General features: G+C 44.8%; 1 protein-coding gene across 1 annotated transcript in view; it reads right to left on the bottom strand.

Annotated features, from left to right (window-relative positions):
- The window catches only part of DRC4 (dynein regulatory complex subunit 4), a 149777-nt gene extending 124118 nt beyond the window's left edge, over nt 1-25659 (bottom strand). The window contains exon 1 of the mRNA XM_078668301.1: nt 25557-25659. Coding sequence (XP_078524427.1) covers nt 25557-25559 — 3 coding nt within the window. The 5' untranslated portion in view covers nt 25560-25659. The remainder of the gene's footprint in view (nt 1-25556) is intronic.
- Nucleotides 25660-25928: the final 269 nt, after the last annotated feature.

Below are 25928 nucleotides of genomic sequence, written 5' to 3'. Positions count from 1 at the left end.
ATTGTCCCGAACTACTGATTTGTTACTTACGAAATCATGTCCAGAAAATTTGTTAGGCATCAAGACATTAAAAGAATTAGGTGCAGTTATTTGCTGCTCCCCAGAAGGAATACGTTTGTTTTTAAGGGATTTTAAAGGTCACTATGTATTACGAGATTTTGATCCAAGATTGTCCAATGTACCGCAGCATTTATGGGCGCAAGGTCCAACTGATGTAGGTTTTATGCAAATCACACCCCATCGTGTGACCCTCAAGCAAGGTATAGTCTTGCCACGAATCAGACAGTACAGATTGCCACCTGAGGCTGTAGCAGCCTTATCCAAAATTATTGACGAGCTCATTGCTCAAGGAGTGGTTGTAGAAACTGACTCCAATGTATGTAATTCTCCTATCATTCCAGTCATGAAACGTACTGATCCAAATGCACCTCCGGTATATCGATTAGTGATTGACCTTCGAGAACTTAATAAATGTATCATACCCCAGTATCCAGTAGTCCCAGATATTTCTTCCTTATTGACAGCTATAGATCCCGAAGCTACATTTTTTACTGTAATCGACCTCAAGAATGCATTTTTCAGTGTCCCCATTCATCCAGACAGCCAGTACCTTTTCGGTTTTTGTTTAAATGGAAGGAGCTATAAATTCACACGAGCTCCTCAAGGTTTCACAGAAAGTCCTAGTATTTACAGTCAAGCACTTAAAAGACAACTGGACAATATTCACATGCCAACTGACACTGCCCTGCTCCAGTATGTCGATGATCTACTGACCACAGCCCGTTCTGAACGTGACTGCGAGCGTGCGTCACTTACAGTTCTGTATTTCCTAGCCGAGATGGGGCACAAGGTGTCCCCTTCGAAGCTTCAATTCTGTGTACAGCAAGTGATCTACTTAGGCCACTTACTGTCCAAGTGGGGTAGGCAGTTGACACCAGACCGTATCCAGTTAATAGCGAGTCTTCCACAGCCCAAGACACAGAAGGAGGTACGTGCTTTTATCGGCCTTACTTCTTACTGCAGACAATGGATTCCTCAGTATGCATTTCTAGCTAAGCCACTGATACAGTTAACGACACAGGAGGCAGCCGTATCGACTGTCCTCCCTTGGACATCCGAACATGCACTTAGTTTTAATGAATTAAAGAAAGCTTTATGCCAAGCACCTGTTCTAGCTACACCGAACTACAGTAAGCCTTTTACACTTTTTGTCACAGAACGTAATGGTACTGCATTATCTGTTCTCACACAAGATCAAGCCGGACAGTACAAGCCTTGTGCTTATTTTTCGAGCACATTAGATCCAGTAGCCCAGGCTCTGCCTGCGTGCCTCAAGTCAGTTGCAGCCACAGCTCTAGCTATCAGACAAAGTGATTCCATAGTATTAGGACACTCCCTGACAGTACAAGTTCCACATTCCGTGGAAGTTCTTTTAAACCGAACACAGACTCAGCACTTGACCATTGCACGTTTAACAGGTTATGAACTGACACTGTTCCAGCCACACATAGAAATCAGACGCTGCAACGTTTTAAATCCTGCTACCCTGTTACCGTCAGTTACTTCAAATCCTGCCACACATGACTGTGTGGAAGTTATTAACACTATGACAAAGCCAAGACAAGACCTGACAGACATTGCATTACCTGATCCCGACCTGACACTTTATGTGGATGGTTCATGTATGAGAACTAGTACAGGAGAACTAGTAGCCGCGTATGCAGTGACTACTGACACAGAAGTTATTGAAACACATCGTATTGACACCCTGTCTGCTCAAGCAGCAGAGCTAGTTGCTCTGACCCAAGCCTGCATACGTGCCAAGAACCTGAAAGTGAACATATATACAGATTCACGTTACGCATTCGGAGTTGTACACGACTTCGGAGTACTCTGGCAGGAGAGAGGTTTCATGACTTCTCATGGAACCAAGATTCAGCATGGTCTCCTCATTCAAGCTCTGTTAGATGCAATACATTTACCGACAGCTATCGCTATCATGAAGTGCAAGGCACATACGAAAGTTACTGACATCATTTCCCAAGGTAATGATCTAGCAGATCGAACAGCCAAGCTTACAGCTCAGACTCCAGACATTCCAGTTAACAAGACACAGACATGCATTCCAGAACAGACTACTTGTATGACAGTTAAGGACCCTACGCAAGATGTCATAGACATACAGTTACATGCTACTCCTGAAGAAATCAAGAAATGGTCTGAACAAGGAGGGGTCCAGACAGATCAGGGATGGGTGACGAAGGGAAAAGCCACATGGTTTCTCCCCGACTCTATGGTTCAAGTCATTATTAATACCGCACATAGTCCAGCACATCTAGGAGAAAAAGCTATGTTAGACAGTATACAGAACCTTTGGTTCAACAAGCACTTACGAGCTGCAGCCAAGCAGAAAGTCCGTACTTGTATGATATGTTGCCAGTTCAACCCAGGTAAAAGTGTCCCGGTGGAACAAGGTGGATTCCAACCCCCTGACCACCCTTTTGAAGTCCTCCAGATGGATTATATTCAGATGGAGCGATGTCGAGGTTTCAAGTATGTTCTTGTAGTTGTATGCGCTTTGTCCAGGTGGACAGAAGCATATCCAGTTCCAGATTACACAGCCGCGACCACTGCCAAGCAGTTGGTTCGTGAATTCTTCCCCCGTTATGGACTCCCTAGGGTCGTGTATTCTGATAACGGCCAGCCATTCTCATCTGAGCTTATGAAACATGTTTCCCTTTTGTTAGGGTACCAGTGGAAGTTCCATTGTGTGCGCCATCCTGAAGCAGCCGGTCTCGTAGAGAGACATAATCAAACTCTGAAAGTCCGTATTGCTAAGACATGTAAAGAGAAAGGTGTAGACTGGCTAGTTGCCCTGCCAGTTGCTCTATTCTTCATGCGGATGGTTGCACACTCCAGATCAGGTCTGTCCCCTTATGAGGTCGTATTCGGCCGCCCCCCAAATATGTGGGGTACACCTAGACCCCGCAGTATTACAGATGTTTCCAGTAATATGTTGACAGATTACCTAGCTTCCTTGATGTCTGCCCTACACTCTTGTCGTTCACAGGTTGCCGCCGCATTTCCAGACAATACCGAAGTGAAACCGCATGAGGTCATTCCAGGTGACCTAGTACTGGTCAGGAACTTTGATTGTTCAAGTCCGCTGGAGCCTCGCTGGAAGGAGCCGAGACTAGTCCTTCTGACCACCCGTACGGCCGTGAAGTTGGAAGGCCGCAAGGGTTGGGTCCATCTGTCGCATATCAAGAAATTTCATGGAATCCGAAAAAAAGACTTTTAATGACAATTCCAAAGACTGTTCCATTTCGAAAGACTGCCTGAAACCAGACTCTAAATCAGACAGTATTCTCAATCCCGAACTGAAAGTTCCTCTGTTTGAGAAAACTCCGCAGCAGGAGTATAAGTTAAATCTCCGGTCTAGTAAAATAAGTCAGCCAGTTTAATTGTCTAAGTCCCCCTCGGGTGAAACGGTTAGACAGGTATCTGACATGTATGAGATAGACCCCCATAGTGAGAGAGTTAGTCAAAACTCTATACGATGTATCATTTTTCTAAGTTTTATATTGTTTCTAAGTTTGATGGTTACCTGCACAAGTTATGCATTGCATTTATGTTTTCCAATTTCTCATGTAAATAAGTTTTCTAATGCCACAGTAGAGCACACATTTAGTGAACTGCCTCCTCACGAGTTATCCTATCGTCTTGCTATGAGAAATAATACATTCATTAGAATGTTACACTATTCACACCAGACCAGCAATGCTACTAATTGTTGGGTGTGTGGTCGACTCCCCCCTTTCCAGACACCGAAGGGAGTTCTGCCACTCTTTCCATATCTGTTTTCACATAATGGTTCGTGTGGAGCATGGTCCACGTTAACGTCATCTTCAAATGATATATCCCTTCTGAATAGAACATGTTTTCCAGACAAGCAAGGTCTCTCCCATAGAACAGGGTTAGATCTAGAAAATGAAGTTTATAATTTAGGTAATTATTCTTCGAATTTTATGGTCCTGAATGTTCAGTCTGATACTACTCCAGACTTACCTGCTATTTCAGTACTACCAGTCAAAGGCGAATTATGTGTCCGAAATAATGGTTCCGCACATGTAGGACATAGTGATTGTACTACTACTGTCGAGTATAGTGACAGTGGGAAATCTATTTTCAAAGCTTCACGTCATTCTTATTTTGTTTGTGGTCAGACCGCACATGTTCGTCTGCCCCTCGATTGGGATGGAACATGTTACATTGCCTTCCTACTGCCACCAGTTTTTCTAGCCCCATCTGATTATCACAGAAACACACATCTAGTACACGTCAGACATAGAAGGGAGATCGAGTCCCCAATTGTCGATCAAACTGAAACTGCTCTAGAACAATATACAGATTTCAATAAAGGTTTTTTCTTCTTTATAGGACCTGTCCAGAATAGTAAGCTAATACGTAGGTTAACCAGAACCCTTGAAGCAGTAGTGAATGAGACTACTTCTGCTCTAGGTAACTTAACCGAAGAGCAATCTGCTATGAGATTTGTCGTGCTCCAAAATCGTCTCGTTCTTGACGTCATACTGGCCGATAGAGGAGGAGCATGTAGAGTCATCGGATCTAGTTGCTGCATTTTCATTCCTAATAACGCGCCGTCTGTTTATTCAGCTATAACCAGACTTCATAAAATTGCCCATCAGTTACACCAGAATCCAGGCACCTGGACATGGTCCGGTTGGCTCTGGAGTATCATATCTGCTTGGGGATGTAAAGTATTGTCATTTCTAGGTATCGCAGTAATGATCATTTTCAGTTGCTGCCTCTGTATACAATGTGGCCCTGCGATTTGCGGCATGTGCGCTACCTCTTGTATCCCTAGTCCTAAGTCCCGTTCCAAGACAATTCGAGACGAGCAAATGATGCTATATGAAATGATAGATGGTATCATGAATATAGATGTTTCCTGATGGAAACGTAGGGCACAAGGAGGGAATGTGGAAAAGTAAATTTTGCCATGTTGTATGTGCCTACGTGTTCCCTATGTTATGTTATATGTGCATGAATGATATGCATGTATTCCCCTCTGATCGATTAAAGATGCAATTACAGTTGTGTCCATCTCTAGTATGCCAGTTTCCAGTCTTCGTGAAAGCAACGAATATCAGGCCTATGTAATCCTACGTTGCCACGTTTTACAGTGTGCACGTTAATTCATTGAATTATCCCCGTTTCTAGGCCTCAAAAGGGCCCGGACTCAGATTCAGCTCCTGTCTCCTGAACCCTCTCCGAGGAGCGATACAGCCCCCACCTGTATCCCTGACCCCTAGCTTACTTTCATGCCTCGCAGTGCCCGGCTCGGCCTGGCTCTGCCTCCGAGTCTGCCAAGAGTATGTTATGATTCTAGTTATCAGTCCAGCCCTCCTTCTCTGCATTCCTAAGCTACTGAATCGCATCAATAGTTTCCGTCATGGTCTAGCCTTTATGTCTCCATGTAAGAGAAATACTGTATTAATATTCATAGAATATTCCTCGCACACACACTACATATAGGATTATGTATGCACCAGTCTTAATGTCTGTTAGCCTTTGCCCTGATAACTTTTGGATTCTATCAACATGTTCCCTAAACACGAGATACTAGATATGCCCGGGTACATGTCGCTCTGACACTCCAGACTTTCGTCTCCTCTTCTAGCACAGAAGTCATAGCCCCCCAGTTCTCCCTAGTAACACGTCATTGTCAGTTTGCGCGCACCACTAGGTTAGAGGTCCCAGCTGCTCAGGTAGCCCCCTCCATGTTTCCGCCCCGTTTATGACATATTCTGTTACGTTTGCATCACATGTCTATGTATACGCCCTGTACACGCCTTCTTGTTACATCATTTCTGCCCTTATCTTTCGCGACTGCTACAAACTCCGCCTACTGCTACGCCTACTGTATTGACTGTAATGTATTTTGTTTAACTATATATACTAATGTACTGTTATTAAAAGTTGTCCTACCCTGTTCCTGCCCCCAGATGCGCATCTTCCCCAGATCCCGTACAGGCTGTCCTGTTCTTGTCCTTTATGCTTAATTAAAGCCTGTACACTCTAGCTACCTCGTATCTTGACTCTTATTTATTGAGCTAACCGTTTATTGATTATAGTCAAAAATAGATCAGGTAATTAATTATTTATTTACCACACGAGTCTGGCCAGTCGGTGTGGTGGTAACTTGGAGCACCTTACTTTTGGTTTGTTTTGGCTCAGGCCAAGTGAGTCACTGAGAGTGCTGGCGGCAGTGCTACAATGTTACCTTTGCGGCCTAAGCCACCCGCCAGCCTAGCTCCATTAATTAATTAATTCCCGGCCCGACCGCGGTGCCGCACGCCAGGCTGTCGACCAAACTCACTGACTCTACCGATTAAACACCCGGGGCGGGGCCATGACATGTGTGCCAGTGGGGCCATTACCCCGTTACCACAGTTACCCTGTGCTGCTCACCGCCGTGGCCGCTGGACGACCGTGTAGTTAGTCAGGCTTGACTGACAAGACCCGCGTTACCTTTACACTCTTTGCCGGGGCCGCAGTAAGTGACTACTATTGGGGGGAACGTCGGGGTTCACACCGTGGGACAGGGGAGAAAGGGTTTCAAGAAGTTTGAACTGTCAATCCCTGCAAAACGTCATTAACATTATCCTCCACGTTGCCTTCACGCAACAATCATTGCCGTGAATGGGCAGTCGATGACGTTTTCCTAAGCGTTTCAGTGACTCGCCCTCTGCCTTTTGCAAACTTCAGCACGAACAATCTCCCTACGTCCCGTGCCTGGAGCACCTAATTTAGAAATACACACATTGCCACCTCGGAAATTAGCTTTGCTAATTGCCATCATGTCATCGGTTAACCTTCCCACTGAGCGCCTCCGGAACAAACAAAAGTTTCTGCATCAAAAGGATTTTAAATAGCTTGCTGTTTACCCGCTGCACGCTTTTATTATTACTTATTTCAGCACAACAGCTTTTTCACATCCCCAACCAGTATCTAGTTCCACTTGACCGATATTACATTGGGTATTAAGTTGGCTTTATTCAGAGCTGCTTCCGTTACCGTACCCTGTACTCTAGTATCCCTGCAGTAAAGCAGCGTGTCTCTGCTTCAACAGTGAAACGTTAATGCACATTACTAAAATGTAACAGAGTCGGGGTGTGGGTGAGTGTGCCGTGCTAGTGGACTAGCGCTACATGCAATTTGCCGGACTATAGCGCCATGGGCGTCGCTGTGCGCCGAATACAACAACGATCTCCCCAGCACGGGGCGTCCAGCCCAGTTTAACAGTACGACCTGATTGCAAGGGGCACTAGATTATTGTCCTTCAATATCTGGTGCTTTGAAGCAGCTTTAAAATCATCTTTCTCTCATTGTTGAAGTGGGTTAAATTATGGTATTTTTATGTTTCCCTCTTCTTCATTGATTTATTTTGCTGGTGAGAAAGTGTCACTCATGGTCATTGAAATGTCACTCAATATTACTCAAAAATTATCAAAATGTCACACATACCTATCGTCCACGTTGCCTTCACGCAACAATCATTGCCGTGAATGGGCAGTCGATGACGTTTTCCTATGGGTTTCAGTGACTCGCCCTCTGCCTTTTGCAAACTTCAGCACGAACAATTTCCCTACGTCCCGTGCCTGGAGCACCTAATTTAGAAATACACACATTGCCACCTCGGAAATTAGCTTTGCTAATTGCCATCATGTCATCGGTTAACCTTCCCACTGAGCGCCTCCGGAACAAACTAAAGTTTCAGCATCAAAAGAATTTTAAATAACTTGCTGTTTACCCGCTGCACGCTTTTATTATTACTTATTTCAGCACAACAGCTTTTTCACATCCCCCAACCAGTATCTACTTCCACTTGACCGATATTACATTGGGTATTAAGTTGGCTTTATTCAGAGCTGCTTCCGTTACCGTACCCTGTACTCTAGTATCCCTGTAGTAAAGCAGCGTGACTCTGCTTCAACAGTGAAACGTTAATGCACATTACTAAAATGTAACAGAGTCGGGGTGTGGATGAGTGTGCCGTGCACTGGCCTGGGCGCGCCTAACAAAAACACATTACACGCTGCAGACGAACGCGCGCCTGATACATGCAATGCAATGCTGAATGGTGAACGCGCTCCCACCATCTGGATTGCATTTGGAGGAGCACCCTGACAGCTCCTAATTAAAATTAATGGACTGCCGTGCGCGTAACCACACAGAAAATGCCAACAATGGCGGACGGAAATTACATATAGCCTATCGCGTCAAGGCTACTAAAAAGACAGCACAGCGAAGACGAATCACTATGCAGATGCCATAAAAAAAGCTCGCGCACTAAGGAATGTTTCTGGCCCGAGCCCTAAAGAAACTTTTTTTTTCTTTTTTTTCTTTAACAATAGGAGCTCGGAGCTCCGCCCCACTTCGTGGTGACGTAGGCCGAGCCCTAAAAACGATGTCAAGCCAGCCAAACAACAGGGTGAATGCCAAATGCACAAACTGTTCACCATCTCTGATCCATCTCTAATTTGCAATCGCAGACCTCTCTAAGACAGACCCAATCCAAAATGTTTTATGTTATTAAAAAAAAGGGGGGGTCAAAGGTGCAGTTAGAGGAAAGGAAAGATAAGGATGGGGTTATATCTTGAGTTTTGATATTATGCATCTTCACTGTTTCTATGCCTCTGCTGTTCAGCCAGTGTGAATGTGTTGGGTAGAACGTTGGTGTGGATGGTGATGTAATGGAATGTGTGGATTACTGTGAGGTGGAGTGTCAGTTGGATCCTGGGCTGAGCAGCAGGAAGGCTGCTCTTGGTGGGGCTGATTACATCTCTAGTACTGAACTTACTGGAAGACCTTCTTAACTCCTAAGACCAATAAACGTTTTCATCTATAACCTAACTAGGTCTACTAGAACTCTTCCTTACATCATAACATAAACTAGCAACGAGGATGGGATACGAAGCCACGCGTGCTAAGCACAATGGATTAGGAGATGCTGCCCTCCTGGAATCCTGGCTGCGCGGAGACACTTTCCAACACTTGCGCGCCTTGAGCCATTCGGCATGCGACCTTCCTATGTGCCGCCGTTTGGATGGAGGCGAACTTCCTGTATCAGTCCGTATTCTTCCCTTCGATTTTCTTTCCGACGTCTGTAGAGCCTGTTGTCTGTGAAGTCTTTTGGGGCATTATATTTTCCTGTCTATAGCCCTACCGCCGTCTCAACAAAGACGCTTTGCAGGTTTCATTGCTGTGTTTGGGGCATATGATTTTCCTGTCTACAGGCCAACCGCCGTCTGAATAGAGACGCTTTGCGGGTTTCATTGCTGTTTCTCTCTCTTCACCTGTGTTGAACTTCAGGTTATACTTCGGAATTGAAGCATCAGTGTTTTGCTGTCATCTATTGGATCCCCCCAGCAATGGTGTTTATCTACAGTTCTGTCATTTTGCTTCTCTTGCACCTGCATTTTATTTTATTTTATTGCCACGTCACCTATGTATTGTACCATTTCCCTTATGATAGAATGTGTTGATGCTTACTTATTTTGTATTGAACTGCCATTATATTCAGGATGTCTGCTATATGATTTTTATTTTCATATTTATTATTAATGTTACATGTGTTTTTACCATATTACCACTTACAAGTGACAGTGCTGTATATGTGTATATATCTCATGGCATGCAGGTTTTCATGCATTTTCCTTCACGTCCGTACTTTGTACGTGGATCATCTTCTTATGGGTTGTCATTGTGTATTCTTTTTAATTTTTGCTTATTCATATGTCTTCCTTTTACAGTGGTTTTTTTCTGTTGTGCGGTGCTTGTTGTGCGTGCATTCCTCCTTATATACTCTTCTTCGTGATCTCTTTTGAGGTGTGTCTGCACTATTTATTTTCTGTGGGGTGCAGTCCACGCAGTTCACCCTTCTTTGTGTTTGCTGTTTGGGGATTCCCTGTACTCTACTGGGGAGTAGATGTTCCTCTTTTTTTGTGTTTATTGCTTGGTGTCTCACCGCTGAGGTGTTGCTCACCTATATTTTTACTTTTCTCTATCTGTCTTTCTCCAGGGATGATGTGTTGGGTGCTATGTCACCCATTGCTTGCTTTCTGATTGGTTGTAAGCCACCCGTTTATTGCTTTCTGGTTGGGTGCTAGCCACCCGTTGCTTGCTTTTTAGTTGGGTGCAGCTTCTTGCTTTCTGGTTGGGTGTAAGACACCTGTTTCTTGCTTTCTGGTTGGGTGTAAGTCACACGTTGCTTGCTTTCTGGTTGGGTACTAGTCACCGGTTGCTTGCTTTCTGGTTGGGTGCAAGTCACCCGTTGCTTGTTTTCTGGTCCAGTTGTTTTCTTCTTGTGTTAGACTTCTGGAGTTCTCTTAGTTTTCCCTAATGGGAGTACTTGTTTTTTCTGATTGTGCTTTCTCCCTCTATCCTGGTTTCATGTGGTTTCCTTCTCTTCTTCTTCTGCTTTGTTCCGTGTTCTCCATTTTCTTTGCGAGTCTGGCCAGTCGGTGTGGTGGTAACTTGGAGCACCTTACTTTTGGTTTGTTTAGTGTGGACGAATATATATATATATGACTTCACCGAGGAGCCAGGATCACTGTATTCTTGGCTTCAGGACATCCTTGCAGGAATCACTTGCGGTTGAGGCGTCCTGGGGAATCGGGAGAAGAGACGATTTCAGCAGCAGCACAGTCTTTTCGTTTTCTACGCGTCTCAACCTATCCAGCACTCAAGTTGAGACACAGTGGTGCCGGGGGGAGTACTCACCTGACTTTCCTTTAATGATGAATGTTGGGAGTTGTAGTTTGCCGACGCAGCTACAGCGCATTTCCTCAAATTAACCCGGCCCACCTGGATTGCCACCAATGGCAAGACGATTTGTTTTATTTCAAAACGGATTGGCAGAGAGAAGTGTGTTACCGGCATTTGATAAAGACATTGGTTGTCGAAACGCGTCATGCCACACAATGCTGAAATAAATTCCTTTCCTGAAACCCCGCTGTGTCCTTCCGGTTCTTCAGTGCAGGAATCGTGTTTTTTTTATATATATATATATATATATATATATATATATATATATATATATATATATATATATATATATATATATATATATATATATATATATCCCTTTCTTTTGTCGTTCTTGGACAGTATCCTTCTTTTTGAAACTTCTTGTTTCACTTTGCTCTGCTAAGGAAGGAGATGTGTGATCTGGTTTATGTTTTCTTCATTTCCATTTTCATGTTTTTACTTAGCTATACTTCTTTTATGTAGCTTATTTTCTCTTGCACATTTCTGCTTGTTTATGCTTAGTTTTTTTATGTACGTTTTTAGTGCCTTGTGTTTCCTATTATAATGCTGTGTACATTTTTCATTTTCTACATTTTCTCTTGCATCTTTCTTCTATGTAACTGTGAAGTTCCTACCTATTTTCTGTATTGTTTCTCTTATGTATTATATTTTCACCTTGCTTATTTTGCATAGTCACTTATTAGTGCTTTGTGTTTCTTATAAATTGTTGTGTACTATTTGCATCTGCTATACTTTCTGTAAAGGGGGAAGGTGTTTTATATCTTGGGTTTTGATATCATGCATCTTCCCTGTTTCTCTGCCTCTGCTGCTCAGCCAGTGTGAATGTTTTGGGTAGAAGGTTGGTGTGGGTGGTGATGTAATGGAATGTGTGGATTGCTGTGAGGTTGGGTGTCAGTTGGATACTGGGCTGAATGGAGGGTAGAGGTAAATGGAGGGTAGAGGTAAAGGGGGTGAGGGTACATTTAGTATTTTGGTGTGGGTTGAGGTAAAGGGAGGTATAGGTAAATTTTGGGTATAGGGGTGGGTAGATGTAAATAATGGTATGGCTAATTTTACAATTTAGGAGTAGGTAAAGGTAGGTACAGGCAAATTCAGGATTCATGGACGTTAAGAGGTAGGGGAAGGTTAGGTGTAAAAGAAAAGATGGGGGTTGTGGGATACTGGCCCTCAGAGTCATACAGTCAGGATCAAAAATCAACGGTGCTCAAGTAGACCAATGACGCTATGGATCATTTATTTTAGTTGTTAATGGTTACCCTCAACAGTGTAGAGGCCCCTACTATAAAGGACTCTCTTCTCACCACTCGTAATCTTTTTTGTAGGAAAAGCAAGTTCAATTGAGATATTTCAGTATGTAGCACACCAATTATTTGAATTCACACTGAGTACAGTATCAAATTTAAGAACACAGAGGTAGGCAAACTTTCACGTTTTCTTGTTATTTATATCTGTAACTCATTTGTATTTTGCTATAAAACAGATGACTACCCACTGTGTTTTAAACAATGAACTTAAGAGAAAAACTGCAGCTTGCATGCTAGATCACACACACCTTCTGAGATAATGCTTGGACGAAAAAACACAAAATCCTCCACATTACCAAGACTTTTTGTTAGTGCTTTATAGACCTGATATACTATTCTCACCTGCAAACCAGGGATGTGCAGTTTGCAAATGGGAATTCAATTTGCAATGAGACCTATATACTAACAGGTTGGATTGCAAATTTTGGATGTGCAGGGGATCCGAAAACAACCTGCCTAATGAATATTAACTAGGCAAGTCGTTTGTGAATCCCTGAGATTGCATGCAAATGCAGGAATGGTAGCCTGCATTAAAGAGGCCTCTGGTGCTTTTGAAAACAAAAAACCTTTTTTGTAAAATAGCAGTGGAAGCAGGCAGCGTCCCCTGGAAAATTGCCTTCTCCTCCTGAATATGCTGAAACAATTCACAATGGACAAGTTATCACATCAACTCAGAGGTCGGTAACCAGCAATGGTTTAAAACCACAATTTTGGTCATAAGCCATTGATACATTCCTCTCCGTATTGCAAATAGGGTTTCCATACAAATTGGAGGGGGTACACATTAATTGCCTTCTTAATTGAGAGTGGGAAAGGATAGCAAAAGCACTTTGGTGGTTCTGAACACTTTGATTTTGTGAATCGCAGGATGTGCAAACACAAAAGTGCTTTGTACAGCAGAGCCTACTTGATTCTAGGGACCACATGTAACAATATTTGTAATAGTGATTACCTAATTGCAATTTTCTGCTTATCGCAATCCGGTAATCGCTATTACAAATATATGAAACTCTTGGAGCTTCATATAGCGATTAGTAGGGGGTCGCAAATTGACCCACCTCATTAATATTAATGAGGTAGGTCGCAATTTGCAACCCCCTAAGAATCGCTAAAATCACAGGGATTGTGGACTGCTGGGGTCAGCAGAGCACCATTTCTGCGATTGCTTTTCAATAAAGCAATTGGTTTTTTTTCTAAAATGCAGCCTGTTTTCCTGAAAAGAAAATGTGTTTTGTTTAGAAAGAAATTTTTTAAGTTTTCTTTTTATCTTTTAAGAGTAGGCAGTGCTCTTGAAAAAAGTTTTACATACATTCACAAAGGGGAAGGGGTCCCTTGTGGACCCTTTCCCATTTGTGAATGGGTTATCACCTACTTCAAGTAGCTGGTAAAATGTGAATGTTTTGCGACTGTATTTCGGTCACAGAACCTTCATACATACCGATGCAATTCGGTATTAGTAAGGGACGCCCTAAACACACCTCTTCCTAATAGCAAATCGCTAACCCATTTTGCGATTCAGTAACAGGTTCCCGAATCGCACAATAGGGTTTGGTACATTGGCAAAGCCTTTTTTCAGGTCGCAAATTACCTAATTCTCCGATTTGGGCCTTTTGCAACCTTACAAAAAGGTACATACATGTGGCCCCTAAATATCTTCGCATCAAAACTAGAAATATTTTCACTATTAAGACAGGGATATAATTCATGTCCTTTATGGTAACAAGAAAGAATGTGGCTGCTCTTGGAGAAATATTACATTGTGAACTTGAATATCATCGACTAGATTAAGCGTTTTTCTTCTAGTAATTTTGCATCACACAAAGTCACAAAATTCTAGATCTTTGTTTGTGAGACACTGTTTCATTCTTGCACGTCCTTTCATCCCCTTCAACCTCCATGTGATCTAACCAACACTTGTAATTGAGTAAATGAGCTAAATCTGCATAATACATACATTTTGTCTGTCAAATTCAGGTGCTTCCTTTACATAAATGATCCAAAACATGTATAGAAAAAAATGCGTTGGCCAGTTTCAGGCTAGGAACGCTTTGACCGGTCTCTCTCAGGCTAGGGCATATTGCGGTGTCACAGGCCAAGGATACATTGGTCTGTGCGCTGGTGACTCTCGTATTAAGGTGTGCCAGTGAGGTAAAGTTGCACTAGTCAGTCTCAGTTAAAGAGCACTGCTTTGTCTCGGGTTAGGGTACAGTGATTTCCGTTTGCGGCACTCTCTGGCACGGCCAGTCTGGGTATCAATGGCCATTCCCAGGTCATTGATTCAACTGTTGTTTCAGGTTAGAAACACAATGAGCAGTCTTAAAATAAAGGTACATTGGAAAACCTCTCTTTTGGGCTAGGTTGCATTGCTCAGTTTCACTTTAGAAATGCATTTGTTAGTCTGTGGGCAAAAAATGTGTGTTCTCGGTTTCAGGTCTTGGATGCTTTGTTCAGACTCTGATGAAATTTCCATTGGTGAGTCTCAAGTTAAGATGCTACGGTTAATCTCTCAAATTAGGGATGCATCAGTCTTTCGCATCCTAGGAATTTACTGATCAATCCTCTCTGGGGTTGGGGAGAGAAGGGTTCGTCTAAGGCCAAAGATGCCTTTGTCGGTCCCAAACCAAGACTGTGTTGGTCAGTCTCTGGTTAAGAGGCAAACGCCAGGCTCAAGGTAGAGTAAAGGACGTCTCTTTTAGGAATGCATTGGTCAGTTTTTGGTTTAAGTGCACAGCTAAATATGGGGTCAGCATCACATTAGAGGTGCACAGATGAGCCTCAGGTTAATGGTGATTGATCAGTATTGGTTTAGGGATGTTGGTTTTGGGTCTACGAAACCTTGGTCAGTCTTAGATCAAGGAAACCTAGGTCAATTTTCGTTTAGGACTCATTGGTTAAGAATTTTATATGAACAGTGGTCCCTCACATGAAGGATAAAGTAAGAAAATATTTATAGAAGTACAATGATATAGACACCTTAGCACATGTCAATAATGCATAGAACAGTGTCAAGTTGTTAAAGTGTCGACAACGTTTTGATCCCATACACAGAGGTACCGGGATCATCATCAGGACTTAGTCATATTGGCCTGAGATTAGTACTGTTTCTGAAAACGGTCGTAGTCCTGAAGGAGACTGTAACGGGCCGGGTCTGTCCCTAAACCAGGGGAAAATACAAAGAAGGAATGAACGGAACGCTGATACCATTGCTCATCAATTATACTCCCCACAGAACGTCGACGACGAACTGGAGCAACAAGATGAGGAGACGGGTCAGTGGCCCTTTAACTTTGACTGGAGTGGCGAGTGGGAGGAGTCACGTCAGGACGCGGAGGCGTCATATTCAGAGAAGGACGAATCAACAGTGTGTTTATTCACCCGGAGGGAGAGAGGAGAGGGCGGAAGCAGAAACCGAGGAGAGAACAACGCGGAGACGAGGTCGGAGGAGGAGAGACAGACGGAGAAGCGACGCCAAGAAGCAGACGAGAGTCGGGAGACGCCAGGAGGCCAACGACCCCGCGACTCGCCCAGCCATACACCCGAGGGAGGTGTATGGCTAGCACAGGTACGAGACAAGATCAGGGGCTGGGTGCATTATAAGGGAAAGCCCGCTGGATAACCTGAGCACTCCCACATCCTTAGCACTGTGTTACCCCTCCCTGAGCACTTCCCTCTCACGGCGTCGGTAGTTACTAAGATGTGTGGCACGTGTTATTAGGTCCTCACTCCCTTCCCTTTTAAAGCATCGTAGACGCAGTGAACCTTAAACTGATACGGTGTATTCTCCTTTTTGTTTGCCTTGAGCTACAAGACGGATCCGGACAAGTCCCTGTATCGACGGACACCCGAAAGAGGCCGTCGAGTAGAACACCCCGAATCCCACCATAGAAGAGCAGCCAGGAGCCGTTCACCTTGTGGAACTATACCAAAGGGAAAGAAAAGCTCAGACTTGTTATTCTTTAAAATAAAAGATAAGAAAACTAGAATACATTTGTTACCTATTTATCCCGCACCTGTAACAGTGGTGGAGAATGCGGGCATAGATACCATCTCTGAAGAAAAGATGGAAACGGTAGTACAACAACTCGTAAAAGGGCAGGAAAGACTCGAATGGGTACTAGAACAACATTTGGTGTCCGCCCAAGCAGATAGAGAAACACTTAAAAAAGCCATTGAGGAAAAAACGGATCTGCCATGGAGTGACCCAGTGGTTAGGGGAGGAACAGCCGAAAGACCCGTGGCCCATGGAGCCCCAGCCGTGTCACTACAAAAATATAGGTCAGGAGAAGACCCGGATGCCTTCTTATTAAACTTTGAAAGGGCAGCTAGAGCATGTGGGTGGCCGGTAACGAAATGGCCTTTTTTCCTAGCCCCACTACTAGGGGGGGAGGCGCAAGCCGCCTATCAAGTGGCCAACCCCAACGGAGACACTACATATGTAGAAATAAAAAGAATAATACTAGACCATCTAGGACTAGATCCGGAGGCTTACCGGCTGCGGTTTCGTAAGGAGAGAGGCACGGTGGGAGAAAATCCAAAAACCTTGTTCGTACGATTAAAAATGGCCGCGGATAAGTGGCTCACCCCTGCCACTAGTAGCAAAGAAGAAATACTTGACAGAATATATCTGGAGCAGTTTCTGGAGGCTCTCCCCTATGCTACCCAAAAATGGCTTAGACAACACCATAGCCTAACCACCGCCCAAGCCGTAGAGATGGCATCATCCTTTTCCAGAGCCCAGCCAAGAAACGTCCCGTTTGACCTGGAGAGAGACAAAAAAATGTTTACACGACCGGAAAGAAATGTCCCTAAGGGAAAAGAACCAGTAAGAACCCGTACATGGCGGACAGAGACCCCAGGAACATTTGGCCCTCAATGTTTCGATTGTGGTCAGTGGGGCCATATCGCCCGTTTATGTCCAAAAAAAAGAATGGATGAGGAACCTATGGAAGTTGGGTATCTCCCCAGAACTGTTCTCTACTCAGCGGAGCTTGGCAGTGCCTTCCGAGTAAGTGTGAAAGTTAATGGGAATTCACTATTAGCATTGTTAGACTCCGGCTGTCGACAGTCGGTCATACAATCACAATACGTCACCTCAAAGCAATACATTCCTAGGGGCACTGTTAATATTAAATGTGTTCACGGGGATATCAAGTTATATCCTATAGCTAACATTGACATAGTACCTACAGTGGGGACTCCCCAGACAGTGAGGGTGGGGGTGATGTCCAACTTGCCTGAAGATATAATCATTGGGACAGATAATCCCCGCTTCTTGAACATGTTTAGAAAAGAATTGGAAGATACTCCCAAGAAAGGGATAAACGACTCCATCCCTACACGGGAGAGTAACGAGGAACAGGGGGTAGAGCCAGGGTTGACCTGTCTGAACTTTGTAAAGTTATCAGCAAACGCAACATCACCCACCAAGGGTTCGGACAAGGCTGCCGGATATGACTTGTACAGTGCGTATGAATACGAAATACCGGCCAAAGAAAAAGCCTTAGTTAAGACCGACCTACAAATCGCAGTCCCGCCCGGCTGCTATGGCAGAATCGCTCCTCGTTCTGGTATAGCCGCTAAATACTTCATAGACGTGGGGGCAGGCGTGATTGATGGCGATTACAGGGGTAATGTAATTATTCTCCTCTTCAACTTTGGGACGGAGACATTTTTGGTACGAAAAGGGGACAGAGTGGCACAAATTATATGTGAACGGATAGCATCACCTATAATACAGGAAGTGGGGAAACTAAACGACACAGGTCGCGGAGAGAAGGGATTTGGGTCCTCCGGACAACATAGCGAACCGATACATGCGGTTCTGGCACAGGACCCCTGGGTTCTCGGTAAAACCTTTAAGTTCGCTCAAATAAATGACACCACTCTCTTCAATGCATGGGAACAGGCACACAGGAGGCCCGAGGAGGCAACTTCATATCCCGGGTTTGTTATTCAAGATGGGCTATTGTATAGGATAGGAAAAAGGGGGGATTCACCTCAACTCCTGGTACCTGTCTCATTTAGGGAGCAAGTGCTGTTTTTCGGTCATAGCCATCTGATCGCCGGTCACACTGGCGCCGAAAAGACGACCCAAACTATACTCAGAAATTTTTTTTGGCCAGGTATTTATAAAGATACCGATTCATATTGTAAAAAGTGCGAAATCTGCCAACGGTTCAATATGACAAAACCCCCGGCTGTCCCACTCCAACCGTTGCCGATAATTGGGAAGCCATTTGAACGTGTTGGAATGGACCTTATTGGCCCTTTACCTAGGACAAAAAAAGGCTTCCAACACATTTTGGTCATAGTCGACTATGCGACTCGATTTCCGGAAGCTTTTCCATTATCAGTGGCGAACTCCAAACAAATTGGGGATAAGATGATCGAACTGTTTAGTAGAGTCGGTTTTCCCAAAGAGATTTTAACGGACCAGGGTACTCCCTTCATTTCACAACTGATGAAGGAAATTTGCAAAATGTTGGACATCCACCAGATCCGTACCTCTGTTTACCATCCCCAGACGGACGGACTGGTGGAACGTTACAACCGCACCCTGAAGGCCACGCTCCGAAAAATGATGGTGGTCAGCGGAGCGGATTGGGATAAAATGCTACCCCTAGCACTCTACGCCATAAGAGCTCAAAAGCAGTCCAGTATGGGGACGTCGCCATTCGAGTTGCTTTATGGACGACAACCACGCTCGCTTTTAGAGATGACTAGAGATGCATGGGTGAATGAAGCTACAGAGGAAACGGCTACGACTCTAGACTATGCTAGGGATCTGAAATCTAAATTGGGAAAATTACGGGATCTTGCCTTTACCAATTTGGAAGATAGTCAGCGCAGACAAAGGGTTGCATATGACAAGGGAAAAAAATGGAGACAGCTCCAGGTCGATGACTGGGCCTTAGTTCTACTGCCCTCCTCTTCCCACAAATTTAAGGCCGAGTGGATGGGTCCATATAGGGTCGTAGAAGTGATTGGTCGCACTAGCTATAGGTTACAGATTAACCGTGACAAACGACAGTCGTACCATATCAACCTTTTAAAAAAGTGGCTAGGCCCTCCCCCATCTCAGGTGAACTTGGCGGATGCCTCCCGCCCCGGTGAATCAACTATGGAATTGCTTACGCATAATGAGGAGTTGACAGATGTACAACGGGGTGAACTAATGGGTACGCTGAAACAGTATGAGAGTGTCTTTTCCAGTCAACCGGGACGTACGTCCCTGGCTGAACACTGCATTGTGACCCCTCCGGGCAAGAAAGTTAGAATTAGACCATATAGAGTCCCTGAAGCAAGGAGAGAGGCCATTAAACATGAGGTGGAGGAAATGCTTCGTCTAGGGGTCATTCGTCCTTCTAAAAGTGACTGGTCTAGCCCCATTGTCATGGTGCCCAAACCTGACGGTAGCAGGAGATTTTGTATGGACTTTCGGGCTTTGAATGAAATCTCGCTCTTTGATGCATACCCCATCCCCAGGGTGGACGAGTTGATTGAAAAACTGGGCAGCTCGAAATACATCACTACCCTGGATTTGACTAAGGGTTATTGGCAGGTTCCATTACATCCGGATGATGCCAAGAAAACTGCCTTTTCCACACATGAGGGACATTTTGAATTCACGGTGCTCCCCTTCGGTCTGCATGGGGCGCCCGCAACGTTCCAACGTCTAATGAACACTGTCCTGGATGGCTTGTCTGAGTTCACGTCGGCATATCTAGACGACATCGTGATATTCAGTCCGGACTGGCATACACATATGGGCCATCTGCACACAGTGTTCAGTGCACTACGGAAAGCGGGGCTCACTGTCAACGCAAAAAAATGTAAGATGGCCTTTCAAAAGGTTAAATATCTTGGCTACGTTCTGGGCCACGGACTCATTGAACCTCAGATTGAAAAGGTCCGGGCAATTGCCGACACCCCTTTTCCATCAACCCGAAAGGAAGTCAGATCCTTTTTAGGGCTCGTCGGCTACTACCGGCGCTTTATTCCTCAATTTGCGGAAATTGCCGCCCCCCTTACAGACGCACTGAGGGAAGCTGGGAAATCGTCCACTCCGGTGAGACCTTCCGATAAAATGCTGGAAGCCTTTAGAGTATTGAAGTCCATCATCACATCTACTCCGGTCCTATCTTCCCCAGACTTTTCTCGGCCATTTTCATTGCATACGGATGCTTCTGAGTATGGTATTGGTGCTGTGCTCTCCCAAATGGGTTCGGACGGGCACGACCACCCGATACTTTGTCAGCAGGAAGCTGTTCCCACGTGAATTGAAATATGCTACAATTGAGAAGGAGTGCCTCGCAATTAAATGGGCTATTGACAAACTGGCCTATTATCTCGAAGGAAGGAAGTTTGACCTCTTTACGGATCATGCTCCGCTACTGTGGATGGCTCGCAACAAGGCCAATAATGCTAGAGTTTTGCGCTGGTTCCTGTCGCTACAACCTTATGTATTCTCCATACATCACTGAAAAGGCACTGAGAACGTAGGCGCTGACTTTTTGTCCCGTCATCCACTCACCGATCATGAGTGTCCTGAGGGGGAGGTATGTAACGGGCCGGGTCTGTCCCTAAACCAGGGGAAAATACAAAGAAGGAATGAACGGAACGCTGATACCATTGCTCATCAATTATACTCCCCACAGAACGTCGACGACGAACTGGAGCAACAAGATGAGGAGACGGGTCAGTGGCCCTTTAACTTTGACTGGAGTGGCGAGTGGGAGGAGTCACGTCAGGACGCGGAGGCGTCATATTCAGAGAAGGACGAATCAACAGTGTGTTTATTCACCCGGAGGGAGAGAGGAGAGGGCGGAAGCAGAAACCGAGGAGAGAACAACGCGGAGACGAGGTCGGAGGAGGAGAGACAGACGGAGAAGCGACGCCAAGAAGCAGACGAGAGTCGGGAGACGCCAGGAGGCCAACGACCCCGCGACTCGCCCAGCCATACACCCGAGGGAGGTGTATGGCTAGCACAGGTACGAGACAAGATATGGGGCTGGGTGCATTATAAGGGAAAGCCCGCTGGATAACCTGAGCACTCCCACATCCTTAGCACTGTGTTACCCCTCCCTGAGCACTTCCCTCTCACGGCGTCGGTAGTTACTAAGATGTGTGGCACGTGTTATTAGGTCCTCACTCCCTTCCCTTTTAAAGCATCGTAGACGCAGTGAACCTTAAACTGATACGGTGTATTCTCCTTTTTGTTTGCCTTGAGCTACAAGACGGATCCGGACAAGTCCCTGTATCGACGGACACCCGAAAGAGGCCGTCGAGTAGAACACCCCGAATCCCACCATAGAAGAGCAGCCAGGAGCCGTTCACCTTGTGGAACTATACCAAAGGGAAAGAAAAGCTCAGACTTGTTATTCTTTAAAATAAAAGATAAGAAAACTAGAATACATTTGTTACCTATTTATCCCGCACCTGTAACAGAGACTAAGACGAACTGAAGAGGAAATTGAATGCCAGCTTTGAAGTGTCAGGTTAGGAATGCATTGGTCAGTGTCAGGTTAGGAATGCATTGGTCAGTGTTAGGTTAGGAATGCATTGGTCAGTGTCAGGTTAGGAATGCATTGGTCAGTGTCAGGTTAGGAATGCATTTTTCAGTATCAGGTCAGGAATGCATTCGTCAGTGTCAGGTTAGGAGAGCTTCTGTCCGTATCAGGTTAGGAATGCATTTGTCAGTACCAGATTAGGGAAGCAGGGGTTAGTCTCGGGTCAGGGATGCAAAGTTCAATCGCCAGGTAGAGACATGTGTCAGTCTTAGATTAGGTGTTCAAGGGTATGCCCCAGTCCGGAATACATTGGTCAGTCTTTGGTCCTAACGCACTGCTAAATTCTAGGCAAGGGTGTGTTGGTCAGTCCCACGTTAGGTGAACATTTTGGACAGTTTCAGGTTAAGGACACCTGGGTCATTCTTTGTTAGGACAGAGGGCTCAATCTCCAGTTACAACACAGGGGTTGGTCTAAATGTATGGATCAGCCTTGAGTTACAAAAAGGAATCAGTCTCAGAATAAAGATACAGGGGTCAATAACAATTTAGGAATGCATGGGTTAGTGAGTTGGAAATTATCTCGGCAGCTCTGGTCAGCCTCCGTTTTAGAGTGCACTCACGGATGCACTGGTCAGTCAAGGTCCTCGATAGGCTGGTCATTTTTGGTTAGCAAGGCATGGGCCAATCTTTGGTTAGGAGCCATGGTTTAGTCTTGAGTTACAATGCTATGGTCAGTCTTTGGTTTGGGTACAGAAGTTAGTCTTTGGTTATGGATGCATGGATCAGTCTCCATTAGGGATGCAAGGGTCCATCGCTGGTTTGGGATGCACGAGATGCACGAGATAGTCTCTGGTTAAAGCTCACTGGTTAGTCTCCTTGTAGGGAGAAGGGGTGTGTTGCGGCTAAGGGATGAGCATGGTCATTCTCCAATCAGGATCTAGGGATCAGTTTTCGGTAAGGCACTGGCATCAGTCTCTGGTATTGGGGGCAGGCAGTGCTTAAAATGGACCGGTACTCGCCGGTACTGAGTACCGGCACTTCCAAATTTTCCACCCGTCAGTACCGGCAATGTTTTTTTGTCAGGGAGAGTACCAGTACGATGATTCATGGCGCAGCAGGAACAGGATAGGTCTCTCCGCAAATGCGGAACACATGCTGCTCTTCTTCTGGATCTTTTGCAGAGAGACTGCTAGATTAGCAGCTCTCTTTGAATTATCCCAGACTGCAGGGGTTGGAGAGGGCTTGCCTCACGCTGTGATTAACAGTGCAGGGTCTAGGCAGACCCTGCACTGTTGATTAGGCGTTCAATAGCTATTCAGTCGAAAGTGCTTTAGCTCCCCCACTTGCTGGTCAGTAATTCAGTCCCATTTTGGGTATTGCACTAGCCGTACTAAAAGCAAGTGGCAGGGCAACACAATCCTACACCTTCACCACAGCTGTTTTTCTGTTCATGTTTTTTTTCAGCACAGGAGCTGCCTCACTTTGTGTGCCCCGCTAACACTAATCGCTGTAACACTAATCACTGCATTTGCATGTTAATAGCAACAGAGCAATGGGTAATGGGTTCATGAGTGTGAAGGTAGCCGGGTAATGGGTTCATGAGTGTGACGGTAGCCCTGCCTAAAGAGCAATGAATAGCAGGGAAACCTGCAGCACTCCAGGAACTGGATCTGGTTGGGGGAAAACTAGCTAAACATAGAAGGAAGGGGACGGAGGAATGTAAAAAAGTGAGGTGACAGCTGAAATTAGGCTTGCCACTTTTTTCAGATAAAAATACCAGATATCTCTTCAGTTCTGAAATGGGTGCTTAGAAATGGTATTCTAACACAATTTTGTGTAAAGTAAAAAATCTGCTGTATTTCTTGAATTAATTGGTTTAACTATTTATGAACCACATGCAATTTCAATTGAATCGCCCTTTTAATGTCGGGAAGCAGTCCGATTAAGAGAAACGAAATAACCTTTAGCCTGAAATTTAGTTTAAAATGCTGCTTTGCAGAATTTACAGGGCCCGACAGCGCTTTGGGCGCTTGCTCTTGCGTGCGCACTTTCACAGCTTGGAAAACCTATGTACTTTTGAAGTGATTAAATGATTTATGCTTATATTTACGGGGAAAAATATCAATCCTGATTTAGCAAGTTTTTTTTTACAAGCCTTTATTTAAAATTACAGCCCTCACCAGTAAGCATGCTTTATCAACACAAATAATGAAATACAGCACAACAAAACACTGGCCAGGTGGCACATTTAGGGTATGGGTACATCATGGAGGGGAGAAGAGGAGGCAAGTGGGGAAAAAAACTGTGACAAAATGTAAGAGATTTGAGGAGAGAGTACGCGGGAGGTGGGAGTAAGAAGAGTAAAACCAGGGAGAGCAGGTTAAAGACTGAGTAAAAATGAGAGGTGAATCGAGAACGGAGAGGATATGTGGATGTAAAGATACTGAACCAGCAAGAGACAGGAAGAGCCTGGCAGTAGGGAAAAGGGCAGAGGCAGTGCTTATAATGGGCCAGTATGTGGTAAATGTTCTCCTCACTGTTCCTCTCTGGCTAGATAGTACTGTTATTACTATGACATCATAGAATGCCAGGGTCTCTCTCTAGCTCACTGTGCCTCTCTATATTACCTATTGTGGCAGTTGGTCATCTGAGGCTGAGCTACCAACAGCAAGCTCCTGGTGGGGTTTCTCCTATTCTACCTATAATCTTAATCTGTCTGTCTAACCTGGAAGGAACCTGCAATAAAGGATCTTAACCTATCAAGTGGACTCTGCATCTTCCTTTACTACACAGTACTCACAGGTACTGAGTACTGGCACTTCTTATTTTTATCACTATGAGTACCAGGACTTCGCTACTGCCTAGGAGAGTACCAGTACTCATGAAAGGTAGGCTCATTGGCTGCTGGTGCTGGTGAGCACTAGGCTGTCCAAGAAAATGCTGTCTCTGACAGCCAAGGCACTTCTGTAGTCCTGAGCTCAGCCACTGCTGACTATTCAACACAGGCTCCTTTGCATGTGTGGAATGGTTTTGTGTATGTGTCTGCTTGTTTCTTTCTGTGTGTGTGCACGCTTGAGAATATATAGCATTGTGCCAAACAACAAATAATAACGGTATGACATTAAGAAGTTGCAAATATTAAAAAAACAAGGAAAGAAAAGTTGACATATTATCCTATTTGGCTTTCATTTTGCGTAATGATTTCATCTGTTTTGTTTACATAAATGCATTTCTGTTGTGTTTTGATATGTGCTGTAACTTGTATAGAAGTCATTGTGTATCATCATGTCTTGCCATAAGCCCCGCCCACTTGCCACAACTCTAGCACATTTTAATGAGTACCTGCACTTATTTTTTCCCATTTAAAGCACTGGGAGCAGGGGTCAGTCCCGGTTAGGGATACATGTGCCAGTCTCTGGGTAAGATTGCCTTGATCAGTTTTTGATTGCATACAATCATAAACCGGGATGATGATGTAATATAGGTTTTAGTTTACGGCTGCACAGTGGCAAGTCTGCTGAAATGGTTCCATTGGTCAGCCTCGGGATAACGATGCTTCTGGATATTTCATGTTAAGGGTGCATTGATTGGCCAGTCCTCGTTTAGGGTGCACTAAACAGTCTGGGATTAAGGATGGACTGATGTCTTCGAATTACGGGTGTTTAAGTCTGTTTTGGATTAGAGATGCATTGGTCAGTCACTCAGGGGACAGGATGTTATTGTCATGTCTCAGGTTCCTCTAGTCTAGCCGGGTTAGAGAGTCCCCATAGTTGGCATACATTGGTCTGGGAGAAGGGTCGATAAACTGGGGGATTCCCGCAAAGGAAAGTCAGAGTGCAAGTCTATCTGGATGTAAAGGGAAAGAAAGAGTTAGGTAGAAACTCACCATGGTTGCGGTGGTCCGCTCCGGGGACGATGACCCAGTCTAACAAGCACGTCTCCAAGCAACGGGCGCGCGCAAAACGTGGGCGGGGCTGCTACCGGATTCCCTGCTAGCAGATCTCGCGAGATCTCTACGAAGAGACCATCTTGGCGTCCTTAGCAACCAGTATCCGCTATCACAAAAGGTGTAAGTGAGAAATAGATGTTCAGTATCCAGAGACGGGAGAAGCATATGATACGAGACATAGCTCCAGGCACGAAACTGTACAAACAACACGTAATGTGTGTGTGCGCGCGACCATTTAGCTGTCGAAGTGCATAAAGAAAAGTATTAGAACTGTGATCCCAAGTATACAGTAGGAGCGGGGTCAAGGAG

Source organism: Lissotriton helveticus, chromosome 12, assembly GCF_964261635.1.
Source record: "Lissotriton helveticus chromosome 12, aLisHel1.1, whole genome shotgun sequence".
Lineage (NCBI taxonomy): Eukaryota > Metazoa > Chordata > Amphibia > Caudata > Salamandridae > Lissotriton > Lissotriton helveticus.
The sequence above is the reverse complement of the archived record's forward strand: the minus strand, read 5'-3'. Positions and strand labels throughout refer to the sequence as shown.